The sequence below is a fragment of the Rhamphochromis sp. 'chilingali' genome (assembly GCF_963969265.1).
Source record: "Rhamphochromis sp. 'chilingali' genome assembly, chromosome: 2".
NCBI lineage: Eukaryota > Metazoa > Chordata > Actinopteri > Cichliformes > Cichlidae > Rhamphochromis > Rhamphochromis sp. 'chilingali'.
Genome location: NC_137930.1, coordinates 23226164 through 23244406, shown reverse-complemented (window position 1 = coordinate 23244406; position 18243 = coordinate 23226164). Strand labels below are relative to the sequence as shown.

The window sequence follows — 18243 nt, the reverse complement described above, 5'->3', positions numbered from 1 at the left end:
AAAAAACAAGGTTATTCTTCTGCGTTCTCATGTACAATACAAATGCACTAAATTCCCAGTATTTTCAGTATACTTCCAAATATTATTTCCCCAACACTGGTGCAACTCTCCTACCTTTTAAGCGAAGCTCCCTCGATGGTTGTGTCTGTTGTCACTTCCTCTAGTTTATCAATGGGGAGTTCAGAGGGTCTAAAGTCAGTCTTATCAGTCCTGGGAGTCCTGAAGCCTCTCCACCAGCCAGCACCACTCTCCCTCTGCCTCAGCAGAGCTGCATACACAGCTGTCTCGCTAGTAATCACCCCCAATCCTGAAGCGCCATCTTGACAGGCGGGCATATCCACAGGCCCATCCATAGCCTCTGGGTCTTGTACCCGGGGATGCGGGCTAAGAGTGGGTGGAAGTGGAGATACTGGTGAATGGAGAAGGGACTCGGGGGCTTTTCTGCCATTGGAGTGGGGCTTGGAATACTTGCAGGTTGGCAGAGTGGCCAGGGACTCTATGGGTGGATCCAGCGCCACGAGGCCACCGAGCTGGGGCCCTCCTGGAGAGTCCTGTTCCAGAGGACTCTCCTGTGTGACAGACAGACGATGGTGGAAAGGAATAACAGCTGGCCTCTTGGACTGTTTGTCACCCTTTTCTGTCTTGTCACTGGTCTTGTGTTTGGGCAGGGAGGGAGTGTATAATGATGGGCCAGAAGACTGAGTGGGGTTGGCACTAGTTTGGGAGTTGGCAGTGGACGCAGTGGTCAGATTCGACTTCTGCTGCTTTAACCTGAAACAAAAATAAATAGCAATCTACTTAAAATTCTATGAAAATACTTCCAACTAAATTATATACCTGAAAAGTCTATTTTTTAAACGCATTAGCATGAAAACAAGAACACCTGAATCTAACACATTTGGAACAGCTTGGGTGCAATTCTGGAGTACCTAGAGCAGCTGCAAGGTGCTCTCGCTCCCAGATCGTTGAAATCCCACGTGGTAACTCCATTTGGCACTTCCTTTCGAGGCGTTACTTCAGTTGACTGATTCGGTCTGCAGGGAACGAACAGATCCATGAGGGCGCCAGCTCAGCTGCATCACTGCACTTCAATTATAATCCGGCCAAAGTCAGGGAGTAAACTCCAGATTTACTTACACATGTTGAGGCTGGTTGAGATAGCACTCCCTCCAGGCCTGATGGACCACCTGACAAGTCAGCTTCTTCCCAGAATGCTTTGGGCTGATGCTGGTGATACTCATGCTGCTGTCTGGTGTGGGCACACTCGAGGCCGAGGTTACGAAGCCGCTGTCCGCTGAAAAAAAAAGAAAAAAACACCGTCAATGTAAAACTGTGTAGTTTTAACATTTCAGCATGTGTGTACAACGCTGCGGCATGTCTGTGTCCCTGTTACCGGAGCATGGCTGCTCTGGTGATGTTGGTGGCGTCAGTGGCACGCTGCAGTGGTTCAGCTCTTTGTTGAGGCCCTGAGCTGTGGGAACAGGTGGAGGCTGCTCCACTGGTAGGTCTCCTTGGGCAATTAGCACGAAAGCAGATGGGTAGGTCATTCTTACTCCACCTGAGAATACAAGAAAAGAGGATCTGCTGTTATAGGATACATTTAAACGCTGGCTTAATTTTTTAAATGGGCACCATTTCTAGATATTGCTAATAATTAACCTTACATAAATAAAGAGGCTGTATAATGTCTGGTGCTTTTCTGTTAATGTAATTACCCACTTTCGTACTCACCAGTCATGAAAACACAATCAAATCTAAAATCCGTTTGTACTCACTCCTTCAGTATTATTTCTGGCTTTCCTCTTTAGATGCAAAGCAGTTTTAATTGTAATCAGGTCAAACCAAAGCTGTGGAATCAGACTGATTAGAGTAACTGTTAGAGTAACTCCCCGGGGTTTTCTACCTCAACTTCACTTCACTATTCTTCCTTTCTGTCAGTCCTGCTCTCTCCTCCCCTGCCTTCCAGTCACTTCCTGACTTCTGCTCTTTGATAACTGACTGTAAGGATCATTGCAGTATAAGCACCTCATCCACTAATACCTCAGCTCAAACTGCCTGGGAGTCTACATGAGGACAGAGGGTAATTAACGTGATGCTGATCTCTTGGTGTTTGTTCTAGTTCCTTCTCATCTGAAAGAACTGCAGTCCTCTTTACTAAGTACTGCTTTTTGGTACTATTTTATGCAGGATATGAGTTTCATTGCAGACTGACTGCACAGCAAAAGTTTTTTTCCTTCTTTTTTTTTGCATTGATTAGGTGACCCTGAATCCTCCCTTAGTTATGCTACAATAGGCCCAGGGTGCTGGGGGTTCCCATAATGCACTCAGTGTTTCTTCTTCACTCACCTCTTTGACTCTCTATCTGTTTATACACCACTCTGCATTTAATCATTAGTTATTATTATTTTTTGGCTCTCTTCCACACCTTCAGCAGGCCTGTCTCCCTCACCTCACCCCCTAGACAGTCAGAGCAGATGGCTGCCCCTCCCTAAGCTTGGTTCTGCTGGAGGTTTCTTCCTGTTAAAAGGGAGTTTTTCCTTCCCACTGTTGCCAAGTGCTTGCTCACAGGGGGTCATCTAATTTGGGGGGTTTTCTCTATATTATTGTAGCATCTTAGCCTTACAATAAAAAAGCACCTTGAGGTTAGTGTTGTTGTGATTTGGTGTTATATGAATAAAACTGTACTGAACTGAATTGCATACCATTTTAAATCCAATGTCTTTTTCACCACCATTGCTTTTCCATACCTACAACGACCTCCACCGCCACGTGACTGTTGCGATCGTAGGCCTGGCTTGTTTCCTCCTTTTCCTTCTCTCCACCTAGCTCTTTCTGCTGAAGTACCATGGGGTAGAAGTAGCTCCACTCCTCCATCAGCTTCCGCACTGCTGGATCACTCATCTTATAGGCCTGACCTGTAAGAGTGCCGCTCAGACCGTACGGACTCAGGATCACTGCATAGATAAATTAATAATGTAGAGAAAGAAACAAAGTTCACACATCAGTAGCTCTGAACCATTTTATTATTTTTTTCTGCATTGATTTTTATTTTCTTTGCACAGCAAACCTTTAGTGATAACTGCAATGCTGAAATACTTACTCTTGGTTTGTGCTATTTAAACGTCTACCACTGGTAGAATTGGACTTTTTACACATATAACCCACAAGAAGAAGCACCTAAAATATAAGATATTACTTTTAACGAAGCAATCTGAAAGTACAGTATGTAAAATACTTTGTAACCAACGGGATCCTCACTAGGCTATTTAACCTCTCCCCGACTGGTGCCACTGTTCCCACCTGTCTGAAGGCCTCCACTATCATTCCTATCCCCAGAGAACTAGTATAGACAGCCTCAATGACTACAGACCTATAGCCTTCACGTCTGTAGTCATGAAGTGTTTAGAGCAGATAATGTCTCAGCACATCAGAGACTGTCTACCCCCTGTCCTCAACCCCCACCAGTTTGCTTACAGAGCAAATCGGTCCATGGAGGATGGCATCACCATCACCCTTCACAGAGCGCTGAGCCATCTGGAGAACAGGAAGAGCTACATGAGGATGCTCTTTGTGGACTACAGCATCCTAACCAGCCGGCCTCAATTAGTCCGAAGCTGAACGTCCTTAAAAACAAAGAACTCATAATTGACTTCAGGAGGCACAGACAGGTCCACTCCAATCTGATTATAAAGGGAGAACAGGAATCTGTCTCCACCTTCAGGTTTCTGGGCACCCACATCTCTGCTGACACCAACGACCTGCTGAAGAAGGCCCAGCAGTAGCTGCACTTCTTCGGTGTCCTGAGGAAGAATAAGCCTGACCAGAAGCTGCTGCTGGTCTTCTACCACTCCTCAGTGGAGAGCGTGCACTCCTGCTGCCTGGGTGTTTTGGTACACAGGGGCTACAACAATGAAGGGTGCTCATACAGTGATTAACACAGCCCAAAAAGATCACTGGCTGCCCTCTGTCACCCCTGGAGGCCCTCGCCAGATCCTCTTCCCTCAGGAAAACCAGGGCCATCACAGGTGACAGCATGAACCCCACTCACCACCTGTTTGACCTGCTGCCCTCAGGGCAATCAGGTCCCACACCTCCAGACCCTAACCCTAACGCCCCAACCCTTCCACTGGGCCATTTGGACTGTTAACAAACACTGTTAACAAAGCCATGGTCTGAGTAGCCCCCATCACTCAGGCCACTCTATTCAGACCAATTCTTTCTTCTATTGTGTGCCTTTTTTTGTTTTTGTATATAGGATATATATGTTTATATTTTATTCCAGCACAGTTGGACCACTGACAAGAAAGGGCTAATCTATTCTATTCTAATTACATAATGATTTGTACAATGCACAAAATAGTGTCACACTCACAAGACCAAAAATAACTATTATTTGTGCATCACAACAGATTTTGCTCATTCATCCAAGCAATAAGCAGTCATGTGTCTTTGTTATTACAACTGTGCGGTAATACTAAAAACACATGACTGAACCACACTGCTGGTCTGAGTGATGTTTCATTATTATAAACAGCATGGGCACAATTGTTTATTCAGAAATAACTCTATGGGCTACCAGCAGTGATCACTTTTATTTCACTTAACTGTGGTTTCTTGAAAGTGAAAGCAAAAGCGTTCAAGATTCAAATGCTTCCTCTCTACCTGTTGCTGACTTGACAGCCACTGTCATCTCATTTTCCATTAAGGAAATTAAGAGACTTCCATTTTTACATAATAATAATCACACCTCTGTTGGATATATATTGAACATGAGGATTGCTTTGTTTTACATGCATAAGCACTAGAAGAAGAAGAAAAAAACATCGGGTTTGTGGTGTTACCCTGTACTGGTGTGACGGAGGTCTGCGCGAGACGGATGTGGTGTTCTGTGATGTGGTACGCAGGCTGGTGCTGGGCAATCTCCACACTTGTGCACACGTTGCTCTCTCCGTGGAGGAAGAAGGAGAAGGAACACGACAGGTGTTCGCTGAGGAGAGACGACAGTGAAGATTCAGATGATGGAATCAGGGATGAGCGTAAACAGCGTAGAAATGTGGCGGCGCGCTCACTGAATGTGAGTACGTGTGTGTGAAGTGTGCTGACCACAGAGACATGGGAGCGAGTAAAGGTACACAGCCTGAACAAATAACAATGCAGTTCACGCTGTCCATTTTAATTCCATGTAAAATTTTCAGTGTAACACAATTCATTTTAAATCCAATTACATCATTACGTTACTTGAGACTGAATAAACCCAAAGATTGGATCTTGTAGAAAAAATGTTTAAAAAGTAAAACATGAAGTTGCCTTTTAGGCCACAGAATAACAAATGAGAGCATTTCTGCAAATAGCAATTTAGAGAGCAGCCTCAGAATGGATCTTGGTAAAAGCCTCGCTGAGCTCCACCTTCATTGATCATCTTCATCAGTTACCAGATATGCTCCTTATTGCAGGTATAAATCCTCATTTGCTTATGAGTGATTGTGGTGACTACATGTTTACATTATGCAGCGCTCTCTTTATTACACAGCCTGGGCATAGTTCATCATATTTTTCTTCTTTTTTTAATCACAGAGGATAATTGCTGGGGCCTTATTACAATCTATGTACCAGTGGGCGGGCTGGACATCATCACAAGTACCTCGACAGCTTCACTGATGTATATTTTTAATCTTTAAACTTCCTTGCTACCTTGGTTTATAGATATCAGACTGACAATAAAGTCAGCAGGTACTGTAATCTTCTTGCGATTACCCTGCTGCCTATGCAATATCCCTTCTGCCCCGAGGGAGCTTGACCTCCATTTGAGTCGTAATGGATCATCAAATTCAATAAAATGGCCAGCTCCACAGTCACTCATTTGGGCAGAGCTTAAAACGCAGTCTAGGGAGACGGCCTCCAGATGGCGCTGAATGCACCCTAAGACAGAGCAGGCCAATTTTTTTTCCGCTTCATAAACATTCCTGATGCTCCTGGAGAAAAAAACACGCATACCCTCCTAACAGCAGGTGGTTTGAACACAGGTCTGCACAATCACAGGAGAAGAGCAGAGCTGAAGCACATGCATATGCATGCACTGGGCTGCGACAAACGGGCGCACAGGCGCATGTCGCCTCCACACCTACAGGCGCTGCCCCACTGTCTCCCTCACGCACGCACAGACAGACAGACACACACAGTTCATCATCTCTGCAATTCACATCTCTGCAAGACATGACTCAAAATGATTTCAATGTCACTGTCCTCCAACCTTGGCCTCACTGCATCATCCCACCATATGAAGAGCTATATATAGCTGCATGGGGAAGTTCAGGCAAACAGCTGCAAGTCATGAATACCGCTCATGCACATACGCAAACAACTACAATTATCACTGAGGGATCTTTAGTGTCTCCACTCTTACATGCTTTGATTCTGAATGTGTTCACTCTTTCACATAGTTTCAGCACTTGGTTGGATTAGTAAGTTTTTATTTATTTAAATATTTTATGGTCCATCAACTGTCTGATTGGCTGATTGACTCTTGATTGGTTAACTGTACACAGTCCTGCACAAATAAAATAAAGCTGTTGAAGGCTGTTTATTGCCCTCTTATGCTTGTAATTTATTTTATATCATTATTTATATATACACAAAAATATGACTCCCGTAAGGACTCTTATAGACAGCCGAGACCTAATAGCAGGGAATCACTGTAGAGAAATATCTCTCTTTAACTATCCGTCTGTAACTCAGACATTGATCCAGCATAATTAAGGGCTGGATCCTTCTGATATCTCAGCTCAATTTACTGTGCACTGATACCGTCTTGTTCACAATGGGGCAGCCGAGTAAGTGCACTCGAAAAAAGTGAAAACGTTGCAGGGAAACGAGGAAATATTTGCTTGTGCAAAACATGCCGACCGATAAAGCAATCAATGAAGCCAATAACTAGTGCGCAACAATTGCAACAAAGGAACTCTCGCAACGGCAATAAATATGCGATCATATGCAAGTCAGGGAAAAGCAGAACTACAGAAAGAGCATCAAGCTGTAGGGCTGATGCAGCTGGGAGATTGATGCTCCCTGTCCTTTTACAAAGGGCATTTTCCTGCACAGTAAGCGACTGTGAGTGTGTGTGGACGCACTGGGCTCCTTGCATCCTCTGGGGCATTTGTGCAGTCGGCAGGCATGTGTGTGCAAGAGAATGGGAGACAGAGATGCGAGGCAGCTCTCTGTGCTGGGCTGTATGAGTACAGGTATTAATAAATGAAGAGGAGTGATGGTTGAGACTTGCCTAAGGGCTGACAGTACAGGAGGAGAGATAGAGAGAGGAGACAGAGAGAGTGAGAAAGGGAAGGCTGAGAGTGGGATGAGAAGAAAGAAGCGGGAGCGTGAGGGGGAAGAAAAGGGAAGACAGAAGGAGAAGAAGATGGAGAGAGCGAATTAAAGCCGTGCATGGGTAAAATTGAGACAAAAGGGGGGGTGGGGGACGGAAGGATGGAGAGGAAATTAGGAAGACAAGGAAAAGAAAGATGGAGTTAAAATGAGGAGTGAGAGCAAAACACGTGTGTGAGAGAAAGAGGAAGAAGTGAATAATTCAGCGCCACACTCTGCAATTGCTGCACACATATCGATGAGATCAGAGTTTTAATGGGTGGCTACTGAGCATACTTTTATGGTGAAATCAATCAGGAAATGTAGAGTCAGACAACACAAAGAGACATACCGCACACTGTTTGTGCGGTTTCATGTGCATGTTATGTGCCCACAATAAGAGGTAACGGTATAAATGTAGTTGAAGCGAATGTATTATGTATGTGCAAACAAGCAAATGCCTTATGCATGCAGAAAGTGGCATTAAATGCAAGCACAGCTAATGCAACAACGACAACATACGGTCTAAATGCTGCACGCGTGTTTGAAGGGATTGTGTTTTGGCTCGTGTGACAACGTGTGTCTTTTTACCCGATCACAACAGTACCAGCCAGCCAGCCAGCAGGGAAGCTGGTTAATGTCTGACATGCATCATGGACTTGACACAGACACACACACACACACATCTGTGCATATAATCACATGCACACAAAATAATAATGTTTATCTCGGTTGTTGGGCTGCTCTCATGTCTAACCCAGGAGACACAAAGATAAAGCAAGATTAGATTAAAGGAGATACAAAGCATTAAGCATTACAATCACAATGCGCAAGGCACACAAGGCTCCTGTTTCCACTGTTAGATGCACTCCCAAAGCCCATGATGTGATAACTATGTTTAGATATAATCAACTGTAGTTACATGCACAAAACACACATATCAGTATTTTTCTTAAGATTCTCTGAAATCTAGAGGGATTAATCTGCTTAATCTGCACTCATACTGTTTTGTCTGTTACCAGCAAAACTGAGAGTTAAACTAACGGTTACCCTGTTCCTTCTCACAGTCTAACCTTTCCCACACAGTTGCACGAGTGTACACATTCCTCTGGTGCACACAGGCCACTGTGGAGGATGTTTGCACTCCTGTGAGCTCTTGTTAGGAGCGTGTACACACACGCTCCGAAAGTCCTCTCACTGCTGAATTGCTGAAATTACGGCAAACAAATCTAACCAAGGCACCTACCATGCATAACGCATAACAGACTCAGACGTATGCTGCTGCATGTACAACACCACTATTAAAAGTAACATAGGGGCACATGTGGTAAGTTTGATGTATTATTCAGCGGCCCCTGGTGAGTGGCCTTAGCTAGTGTTGCTATCACAATCTTTGTGTTCAAACAATCCTCAAATGAAAAGGTGTGATGTAGACAAAAAAAAAAGCACAAAGATTGATTGATTGTTTTGGGTGTTTTTTTTTTACAGAATCTCTGCAAACGCTCAATCCAATCATTACCAAGTGGCTAAAAAAACTTCAATGTGAGCCAATACAGGCTTTTACTTCATATCTATGATCTAATTAAAAACAGAAGGAAGAGGTCTGGTTTTAGGTTGTTGCTCTGATGTATCACCATCCTCTCTATTGATCTGTATGTTTTTTTTCTCTCCTCCTTCTTGAACTCTCTCGCATGCTCTCTGTGGTTTCTCACCTGGTAATATAAGAAATCTGGGTTATTGCGCATCGCATGTTCTCTGCATTTTGTCCATAGGGAGGCTGAACATGCACGTGGAAAACGTTTCAAAAGGAGAAAATACAAACCTCTCAATAATCCAAATGATTAACAAGCCCTCTGATGACCACTGATGATCACTTAATTCTGGAAATGATACTATCAGTATCATTGTCTTGTGTTAAATTAATAATTTTATGGCTCACAGTGCATTTAGTCAACCAATGAGCCATTGTATAGACTTTTAGCTAGTTCATGAAAAGAAATAGAGACGGGAACATTAACATAAAGTAGTCAAAATTCATGACTGACTGCTGAAGTTTAAGCGATTAAGCTTTAATCGCTTTTGTTGTCAATTTTCACTACAAACAGTTGTTTCAGAGTCATTTGCAAGTCAGCCATTATTTTTCTCCAGTGCAATACTGTACCGTGTAGTAAAATATAATAATTTGGCTCTAAAATAAGTATGAAAATACAGCGGCTTAGAAACAGTTGCATGAACCTTAGAGTTTTTCCTGCATACAAAAAAATAAATAAATAAATAAACTCAAGCACTTTTCCCGTATTTTCCTGGTAAATAGACTCCAAAGCTACAGGAATACTGCTGTAATTATCATCTGAACAACAGCTCTGAACTTCCTGCTTCCACAGTCATGTGGTCTAGCTGCTAAATCTTCAACACTCATCTCGGTCAAAAACAAATACAATCAAAGCTTAGACTAAAATACGATTTGAAATTTTTCACTTCATTCACTTTTTTGTGCTCGCCCGCGCAGAAATGAGAAAAATCGACAGCAAATTATTGGATGAAATAAGTATGAAGGGAAAAAGTACCGAAAACTCCCAGCAGCTAAACTTTAAAGAGCCGATATAAACAAATTAAAATACAGTGATTTAATTTAAGCAGCTAATTCGCCTGAAATGATCCCACATCTGGGATGCAGACTTCCTCCCAGTTGCAGTTTTACATATATGATCAGTTTTTTTTAACCTTTTTTTTCTAATAGCTCAAAAAACAAAGAATATATATGTGCAAAAAATTCAAAGCTGATCCTTTCCCCTACTTTCACATTAGTATTACTCTCCACACAATAATGAGGATAAAGAATGTGTTACTGTGTCTGTTGCAGTGAGGGAGGGGGTGGTTGCATACTTACAATGAAAATAAATTAGGTCATCCGACTGTTTATATTTGTTTTTGGGTTTTTTTACTAACTTGTTTGTGTTGTTTGTGAATGAATGTGACTGAATTTATTTATTTTTAAGCTAGGCCTCCATAAAACCCAATTCCAGCCTCGCTCCTCTCCTGCTCATGCAGTTAACCGTGGCATCTGAACTGTATAAACATAAACAAAGACTGGTAAATTATTTCACAGGTTAAAACTGAGATGTAGCAAAGGTACATGGAGAATTTTCAGAATGTGAAGGATAAGAGATGACGGGGGGGGGGGGGGGGGGGGGGGGGGAGATCTTTTTTCTCCTTTCATTTCTTTATGTTATGTTTTTATTTCTGGAGATTCTGTGACCTTGTGGTGTGGCCTAACACCAGATGTCTGTTGCCTAGGAGATGGCTCATATCTCAATGTCACTTATCCCTGAGGAGAGGAGAGGAGAGGAGAGGAGAGGAGAGGAGAGGAGAGGAGAGGAGAGGAAGAGGGGAGGACCTGCAGTGTGTTTTAAAAAGCTTGTTCTGTCAGGTCAGGTAAGAATTTCTGAGATTTAAAAAAATATATATTTAGGTAGGTGATGCAGCTCGTGTCTGTTTTATAGCCATGCTACACTAAAATAACCACATTATTTATGCATGAGTATATAACCATTAGTGAAATTAAAGCACCAATATTAACAAGCATACTGTGGACTGCACTTGACATGCATAGAATTGACTGAACTAATGAGAGAGACAGACTCTAATACAACCATTCAGCCGTCTATAGTAATGATTAATTTATGACCCCCTACTTTCACTGAGCCCCACCACACACACTGAGCCTCCACCCCACTCTTCCTCCCTCTCACGCTTCTCCTCTCATGCTCTCCCCTGTAACTCTCTCCCCTCAGCGTCTGATGCAATGCGTTACCAACCCAGAGTGCTTTCCTCTCATTCAGACACAAAGAGAGCAGGAGTGTTGGGTTAAGAAAGGAGGGGTTGACGTTTGTGTTGTTGTTGGTGGTGGTGTTGGTGGGAGTGGGGGTGGGTGGGAGGAGTGGGTTTGGGAATGTTCTCCTGGATGCGCCGATTCCCGCTGTGCCCCAGGGACACATACGAGATAAACACCAGATAAGCCTGACAAAGGCAGCAGCGCCAAGGCGCAGGAGTTGGCACGAAGAGGCAGCATGCCATTGATATTAGCACCAAAGCGCCCCCTGTTGGGGATAAAAAGGCACAGAGTGGAAGTGAAGAGGAGACAAAGGAGGTGGTAACACAGCTGAGGCGGGAGGTCACTGTACGCCTAACTGAGCAATGTCCCCCTCATGGCACGAAAACGCTGATGGCCAGAGATCTGCAGGGGTTTTTAGGACTCACACTGTCAAGTGTGGGGCAACAGTGCAATTGTGGGAACAAGGGATGGTTTCTGTGTGTGTGGAGAATGAGGGAGGGGGGAGGCTGTGTGCTGGAAGTGAGCTGTGGAGATATGTGGCAAGTGCAGGTACAAAATGTACAGACATCTATAAAACACTTGTATTTGTTTGTGTGAGCGTTCAAGTACATTTCTCTCCGTCTCCGTCTCTGTCGTCCCTCGCAGGACTTGTAATAATTCACAGAAAGAACAAGTCAGGATTGGCATAGCAGGGGGGCGTACCAGCTGACAACATATTCAAACAGAGCTGTCGAACTCAAGAGGAATTACATGATGTGCAAAAGTCACACACACGCAAACACAAAAAAAGCACGGCACATGTTCATACGCCAAATGTGTATGAATGTCCACTTACAGTAGGACACACGTAACAGCGTCTTCACACCGCCCTACTGCCCACATATAATTTAATTAATCTCCAATAACGAGATATGTGATCACTGCTAGCTCTACTTACTAAGATGTACTGTTTGCAGTGGGTTGTTGATTTGTTGTATACTTGTACGTCATTTGTATATTGTGCAGTTTTATGGTGCCATCATGGGGTCTACAGAGATAAATTTATAGTTTTGCTAAAATTGGGCATCTTACATTAATATGCAAAAGTCTTGCGCAAACCGTGATTTATTTATATTCTTGTAAAGTGCTCTCCATGCTTTCTTTGGACACTCATTTGACTCATTATCGCTTGAGTTCTTGTACACGGCCATTTCTAGAGGAATGTTTTTTGTTTGTGTTGTTTGCTCGTCAGTCTTTGACTCATGAATCATTTAAGCATAAAACAAACACCTAACGCAAGAACGGAGTCAGAATCAGAATTACGTTTTAACGCCAAGTTTGCCTGGTACAGAACACCGGTACAGAAATAGAATATAGTGTTGAAGAGTGTCTACACATAACCCATTTTGAATTGTATCTATTGTATTATTTGTATTTTAATAGTTCATTTGTATTTTTCTATACAAATGAATAGAAAAATACAAATGGGATCCACTTTGTTAGAATACAAAGTGAATCCCAAAGAGCAACTCGCTGAAAATTATGCAAATCTTGGCATGGTGTGGAGTGTATTCTTAAAAAATTTGCGGAAACTGGAAATGTGAAGGATAAAAGAGGAAACAGCTGGACTGAAAAACTGTCTGCGGCAGATGAACAGAATCTGAAAGTCATGTCCTTAGGAAACAGGAATAAAAATCCAGCAAAGACCTGACACGGTACTTGAGAAATGCACCTGACCCTTCAGTTGATCCATCTACTGTTCACTTAAGCCTCATCAGAGATGATCGCAATGAAAGGGTGTCTGTCAAGAAGCCACTCTTAAGGAAGGGAAACAGGAAGAAAAGGCTGGCGTTTACCAAATTACACGAGAAATGGATTAAAAATCAGCGGCAACAGGTCTTTTCACATTTTCCAAGATCAAAACTTTTGCACAGTAAATATGGTTTATACTGAAATCCACTCACATGAACTGTCCCTGAAAAATATTTTTTTTTAAATTTACCACATCATTACTTTGTAGTCGCTCTTTTACCAGAACAAATGCAAACGTATAGCATTTGTAAAAAACAGCTGTTACCAGATGTTTCAAATTATTACAAAGTCACACATCAAAGGCCCTGACTGGACTGGAGGATAATAGCATTTGTTGGGGGGTTTCTTGTTTACAGCAAGCCATAACACATCACCAGTATAACACATGACCTCAAAAAAAGAGGAAGAAGAAAATGTTAAGAATCTATTGCCGAAGCTGCATGCCGTTATAGCTGGACTCTTCTGCCCTGAATGCATTACCCCATTGGGGTTAAACAGGCCCTTGGAAAGCAAACATCCCCTCTGAAACAAACCTGTACTACTTCCAAACATTTGAACCAGAGGCAGCAAAAGGTTTGCTACACAGTATCAAAGTATCTGATAGTACGATGGAGCCAAGTTATATGATCGTGGAGCTCAAGCATGGCCATTCATACTTCATTAAAATGATGAACCAATAAAGAAACAATTGAAGGACGAAAATGTTGCTGTTTTTTTTTCCTTTTTGGTTTTGTTTTTCCAGCTGAAAGTTCTGAAAACAGACATTTCTCTGTTAGTTAGCAAAATCTTTCTGTTTTATAATTACAAGACAGCCTGGCCAATCAGCTACCAGAACGTTTTCTGTAATTTTACACATTTATTTCTTACAATTTAAGCCCAAACAGACTTCTATTATTAATTACAGCAGAATTTATTTATCACATATAAAAATCGAGCAGCATTATTGAAATTGCACTTCTTTTCTTATATTAATGCATCTCAGGGATTAAATGTGTCAATAAACTTCTTTACACTGACAGAAATGGGGGATTTCAGCGCTCTGGCACATGTGAGATCAAAGAGAGCTTTATGTGCACATGATGTACAAAGAGCTTGGCATCCCTGACTTAATGTTTCTATTTCTATTTCATTTATAGTTTTTGTTTTCAATTCAGTTTAGTTCATTGTCCCTCAGTTCCTATAAAAGTTACTGCTACTTTAGAGTCTTCCCCCTCCTCCATGCACCTCAGAAGCTGCGCCAGAAACTACTCCTGAGCCAACACAAGCCGCCAGAGCTTCAGTGCTCATTCTAATATGTTATTTATATGCATTTTTAAAAAATATTAGAGGGACGAGCTTGTTATAGAAGTTAAGAGGTTTTATCTTCATATGCACAGTGGAAATATACACAGCAACCTACACTGGGAAAATTGTATTTCACCGATCTCTCCCTTCACAGAAAAAAATTCTAAAAATTCTAATGAAAATAAAAAATAAATAAACTTTGGAAAAGAAAGTGGAAGTCATACATGTGCAAACAACGAAAAGAGTTCAAAAGACCTGCGTTTGAAAAACTGAGCTGTACCTCAACTTTGTGCAAGTGTGCAAACACATCTGTATAAATCAGTGGAGCAGCAGATAGCAACAGTCACAGTAATACTCAGCAGTCTCATTCAGGAGTCTGATGGCAGTGTCACAAGCATTCACATTCTCTCCATCTTCATAAAATCAGTCAGCGAAAAAATCAAAACATCCACATTCTGAATTATATCTGATTCCTCCATTATTTTATCACCGATACATACAGTACGTTCTACCGGGAGTGCTTTTTGGTACAAAGATGTCACCGTCGCGTCAAGCTTTCTCGCAGTGTTTCACAGATATATGCAATACAAGTGACACACACTCCTCGAGATGTCACGCGGCATGCCTCGCTGAGAGGCTTCCACCTGCTCTAAACAGCTAAACCCAAGTTTGCCTCAGCACATCACAGCAGAGTGCACTCGTGTCAGCAACTTTCTACAGGAAGAGTTTCCTGTGCATTTGTTCCGTTGCGCTACGTTTGAATGACAATGCAATTTACAACTTAACAATGTCCAAATATATTATATAAACGCATGCATGATTTGTGCGTGTGTGTGCTCGTGTGTGTGTTTGCTGCAGCTACGCAATATAAAGCAGATTTCCAAAAGGAGCTGTTTGACAAAGCCACTTATTTATCCACTCAGCGTTTGAGCTCTGCTATGTTAGAAATGTAAAGAATGGTGCCTCCTCACCAGCAGGAAAAGCTGAAGTGGGCCGACCGAGCTGTGTGAGGGAAGTGTAATGGCTGCAGCAACAAGTTGAACTACTGCCATCACACCCACCCCTCTTTTTACTCTGTTTCAGTCTCAGTGACTGTCTCCCACATTGCCTACACAGCGTGATCCACAACCCTTCCCTCACCCTGGGAGCGAGAGAGAGGGGGAGCTGTGAGAACTCAGCTATGCTCTCACCTTCCAACACTGCTCTAGTTTTTAATAGTCTCCCACCATGGGCCAGCTGCTGAAACATCAAGGACAGATGACACTACAAAGTCTGACACAGCTATTCGCACAGCCAAGCTGTGTCACGCTTTGCAAACATGCATTTCTCAGAGTCAAACATACATGAAAGAGGAAAAAAGAAGAAGAAATCCTATTAAAAGTAACCAAATGAGACGTGTGCATGCACTTTTGTGCCAAGTGTTCGACTTACGTGTTGCCTAAAGACTTCTCCTCCAGCTCGTGCGGCTTGAAGAACCATTTTCCAATCCTCACGAACCCCTTATCCGTCAAACATCTGCAGCGATGAGCAAGAGAGGACAAGAGAGTAAGAGAGCCGTCAGTTTTCTCTCATCATCAGCAAGCAAGTGATTGATTAACTGCAACATCTGAATAGCATTGTGCGCTTCAATCAAAGCATCAAGTAACAAATAATATTGTTGTAAAGCTGAAAGAGTTTTTGAGTTTGTAAAAGTGATGTTCAGAATGAACTTTAAGGCAGCTGCATGATAGCGTGCAATTTCAATCATTTTCAGCCGAATAGTTTCACAGTTACAATTATTAAAAAAAAGTTATAATTAGCCAAAAAATGACCTTGCAAAATTTGTATTAGCGTTCTAATCTTCCTGTATTGAGCCATTTTACTTTGGCTCTTTGCTTCTCAGAACTATCTACTATTTTACTTATTACTAGTAATGCTGATATGTAGTTTGCAAGTGCACAGGGGAAGGAAGAGTAATTTTCTGCTAATCTGTTTCCCCAACGTGATTTGCACTTTTGCACATGGCTTGCCAAAACCACTTCTTTCATCTGAACAAAATATGATCACATCAAAGTTCAGTTCAGTCATCACGCTCCCTGTTTGGCTGTGCAACCAGCTCTTTTAGAAGTTTTTGACTCGTCTCTCTGTGCAGGTGCCAGTGAATCCCCCGCTGAAATCTCTGACCTGGGTTAAGGAATTACAGTGATTTCAAGTCCACCTCACTCACCCAGACTCAGCTATCCAAAACTTTCAGTCTCCAGCTGTACCATCTTTGGTGCATTCTGATTAATACATTTTCTCATCTGATCGTGCCTTTCCATTACATATAAGCTATTTCTGAGTTTTACAACAATATTCATAAGGAACAGATTACTATAATGACTGTAGGGTATGTATGTCTCTTTTCTCTTCCTAGATTTATTAATCAATCTGGATGAAACTTGCTACATAAACTGGCTGGGGTACCAGGACCATCAACATCTATACAGCTTTTGGGAATTATATTTATAACATTGACATCCTCACAAATTATGCATAATTTATGTAGTTACTGATCTCAAAATGAACTGTATCAACATTGCATCTGTGTGTATGTTGTTGTTTGTAAATGCATTTTGGCAAACTAATTCTTGACTGAATTGTGTTGTCACGTCACGTCATCGCCATCGCATACAACTGCATGCTAAAATGTAAAATGAGGCCTTGCCTTTTTTTCCTTTAAATGTGGGGAGTTGATATTTTTCTCTCATTTCCCTTAACTCTATCTTGACACCGCTGTGTTACCAGTATCTCAATTTACCTGCAACAGTGACTGCCAAAAGCTGTGCAGGAGAAAAACAGCAGGAAAAACCCCCAAACACACTTTTAGCTTTTTTTTAATCATCTGGCAAACAAATCACTTATGATTACGCTGTACAGAGTGTCGCTATTGCATTTTATTTATGATCATATTTTCTGATTCTGCCCACTGCGTTGTCTTTATTGGAGCCAACCAATACATTCATCTTCCAGTAGATCAAGGGTATGAGGATCATTTATGGTAATAAATAACAATAAAATAGCATCCATCCATTTGAGAGTCGGGATATAAATTTAAATCTATAAATCTGGTGGTTGATGTCACACTTTGATTCTTTATTCAGCAAAACGTCTTTACTGTGATTGGCCGGTTTCCTTGTGACGCTCTGTCTCTCATCCCAACTTGACGAGCAGCACAACAGAGTTATTGTAGCATCTTAACTTTTTCATTAACTTTAGCAAAAGTTATATTTCTGTCTTTATGCTATTCAATCCTTTAAATTAAAAAAAAACTGCTTGTAAAAGAAAAAAACTGAATAGTTTTTGATGACAATAATCATAATTAAAATCAGAGCTATAATATCGGCAGCCTGAGACAGAGGTCAGCTTGATCTGCAGAATATAAAAGAGAAAGTGGAACTGATACCTTTAGTGTTGAAACAGTGAGCTATTTAAGGAGTTAGCTTCAAGGTAATAGGAAGGTTAATTCAGCATGCCCCCTATGATGATCACTGATGCTTCACTTAATAGAGAGCAAATATGTGCTGCTTCATTTAACAGATGGCTCTGACTCAGAAAGGAGAGCTTTGGGTACTTGAGCAAGTGATTCAGCACTCAGTTTATAATTCCATTAAGGTGAAGCTCATGCAGGAAAACTAACACGCTCTGTCACTTTGACTTAAAGTTGTTGTTTTTTATTTGTTTGTTTGGTGACTTTCACAATTCAATTCCCAAAACAGGAAGAAATACACCCCTATTTTGCATTTAGAAGTCACTGTGTAAATATTTAGGAAATGGGAATCTGAGGACATATTGCACTATTATTTTACCCCTATCGCTTTGTTGTTGCACCTTTGAGCTGGGTGCAAAGGTAATAAAAAAATCTAATCTACATGTGTGTAAAAGGCTGAGCTGGCATGAAGCGACGCTGCTGTGTCAGACGTGAAGCCCTTCTGTGTAAACTCTGGTGGCATTACACC

At 41.9% G+C, this 18243-nt stretch overlaps 1 protein-coding gene across 7 annotated transcripts in view; it reads right to left on the bottom strand.

Annotated features, from left to right (window-relative positions):
- Positions 1 to 18243, bottom strand: part of LOC308390574 (mediator of RNA polymerase II transcription subunit 13-like) — a 90867-nt gene that overhangs the window by 14605 nt on the left and 58019 nt on the right. For all 7 annotated transcript variants that reach the window (XM_080872738.1, XM_080872744.1, XM_080872740.1 and 4 more), the window contains 7 exons: positions 15698 to 15781; positions 4842 to 4987; positions 2748 to 2954; positions 1394 to 1558; positions 1138 to 1294; positions 930 to 1034; positions 115 to 771 (listed from right to left, as the gene is read on the bottom strand). In XM_080872738.1, coding sequence (XP_080728864.1) covers positions 115 to 771; positions 930 to 1034; positions 1138 to 1294; positions 1394 to 1558; positions 2748 to 2954; positions 4842 to 4987; positions 15698 to 15781 — 1521 coding nt within the window. The remainder of the gene's footprint in view (positions 1 to 114; positions 772 to 929; positions 1035 to 1137; positions 1295 to 1393; positions 1559 to 2747; positions 2955 to 4841; positions 4988 to 15697; positions 15782 to 18243) is intronic.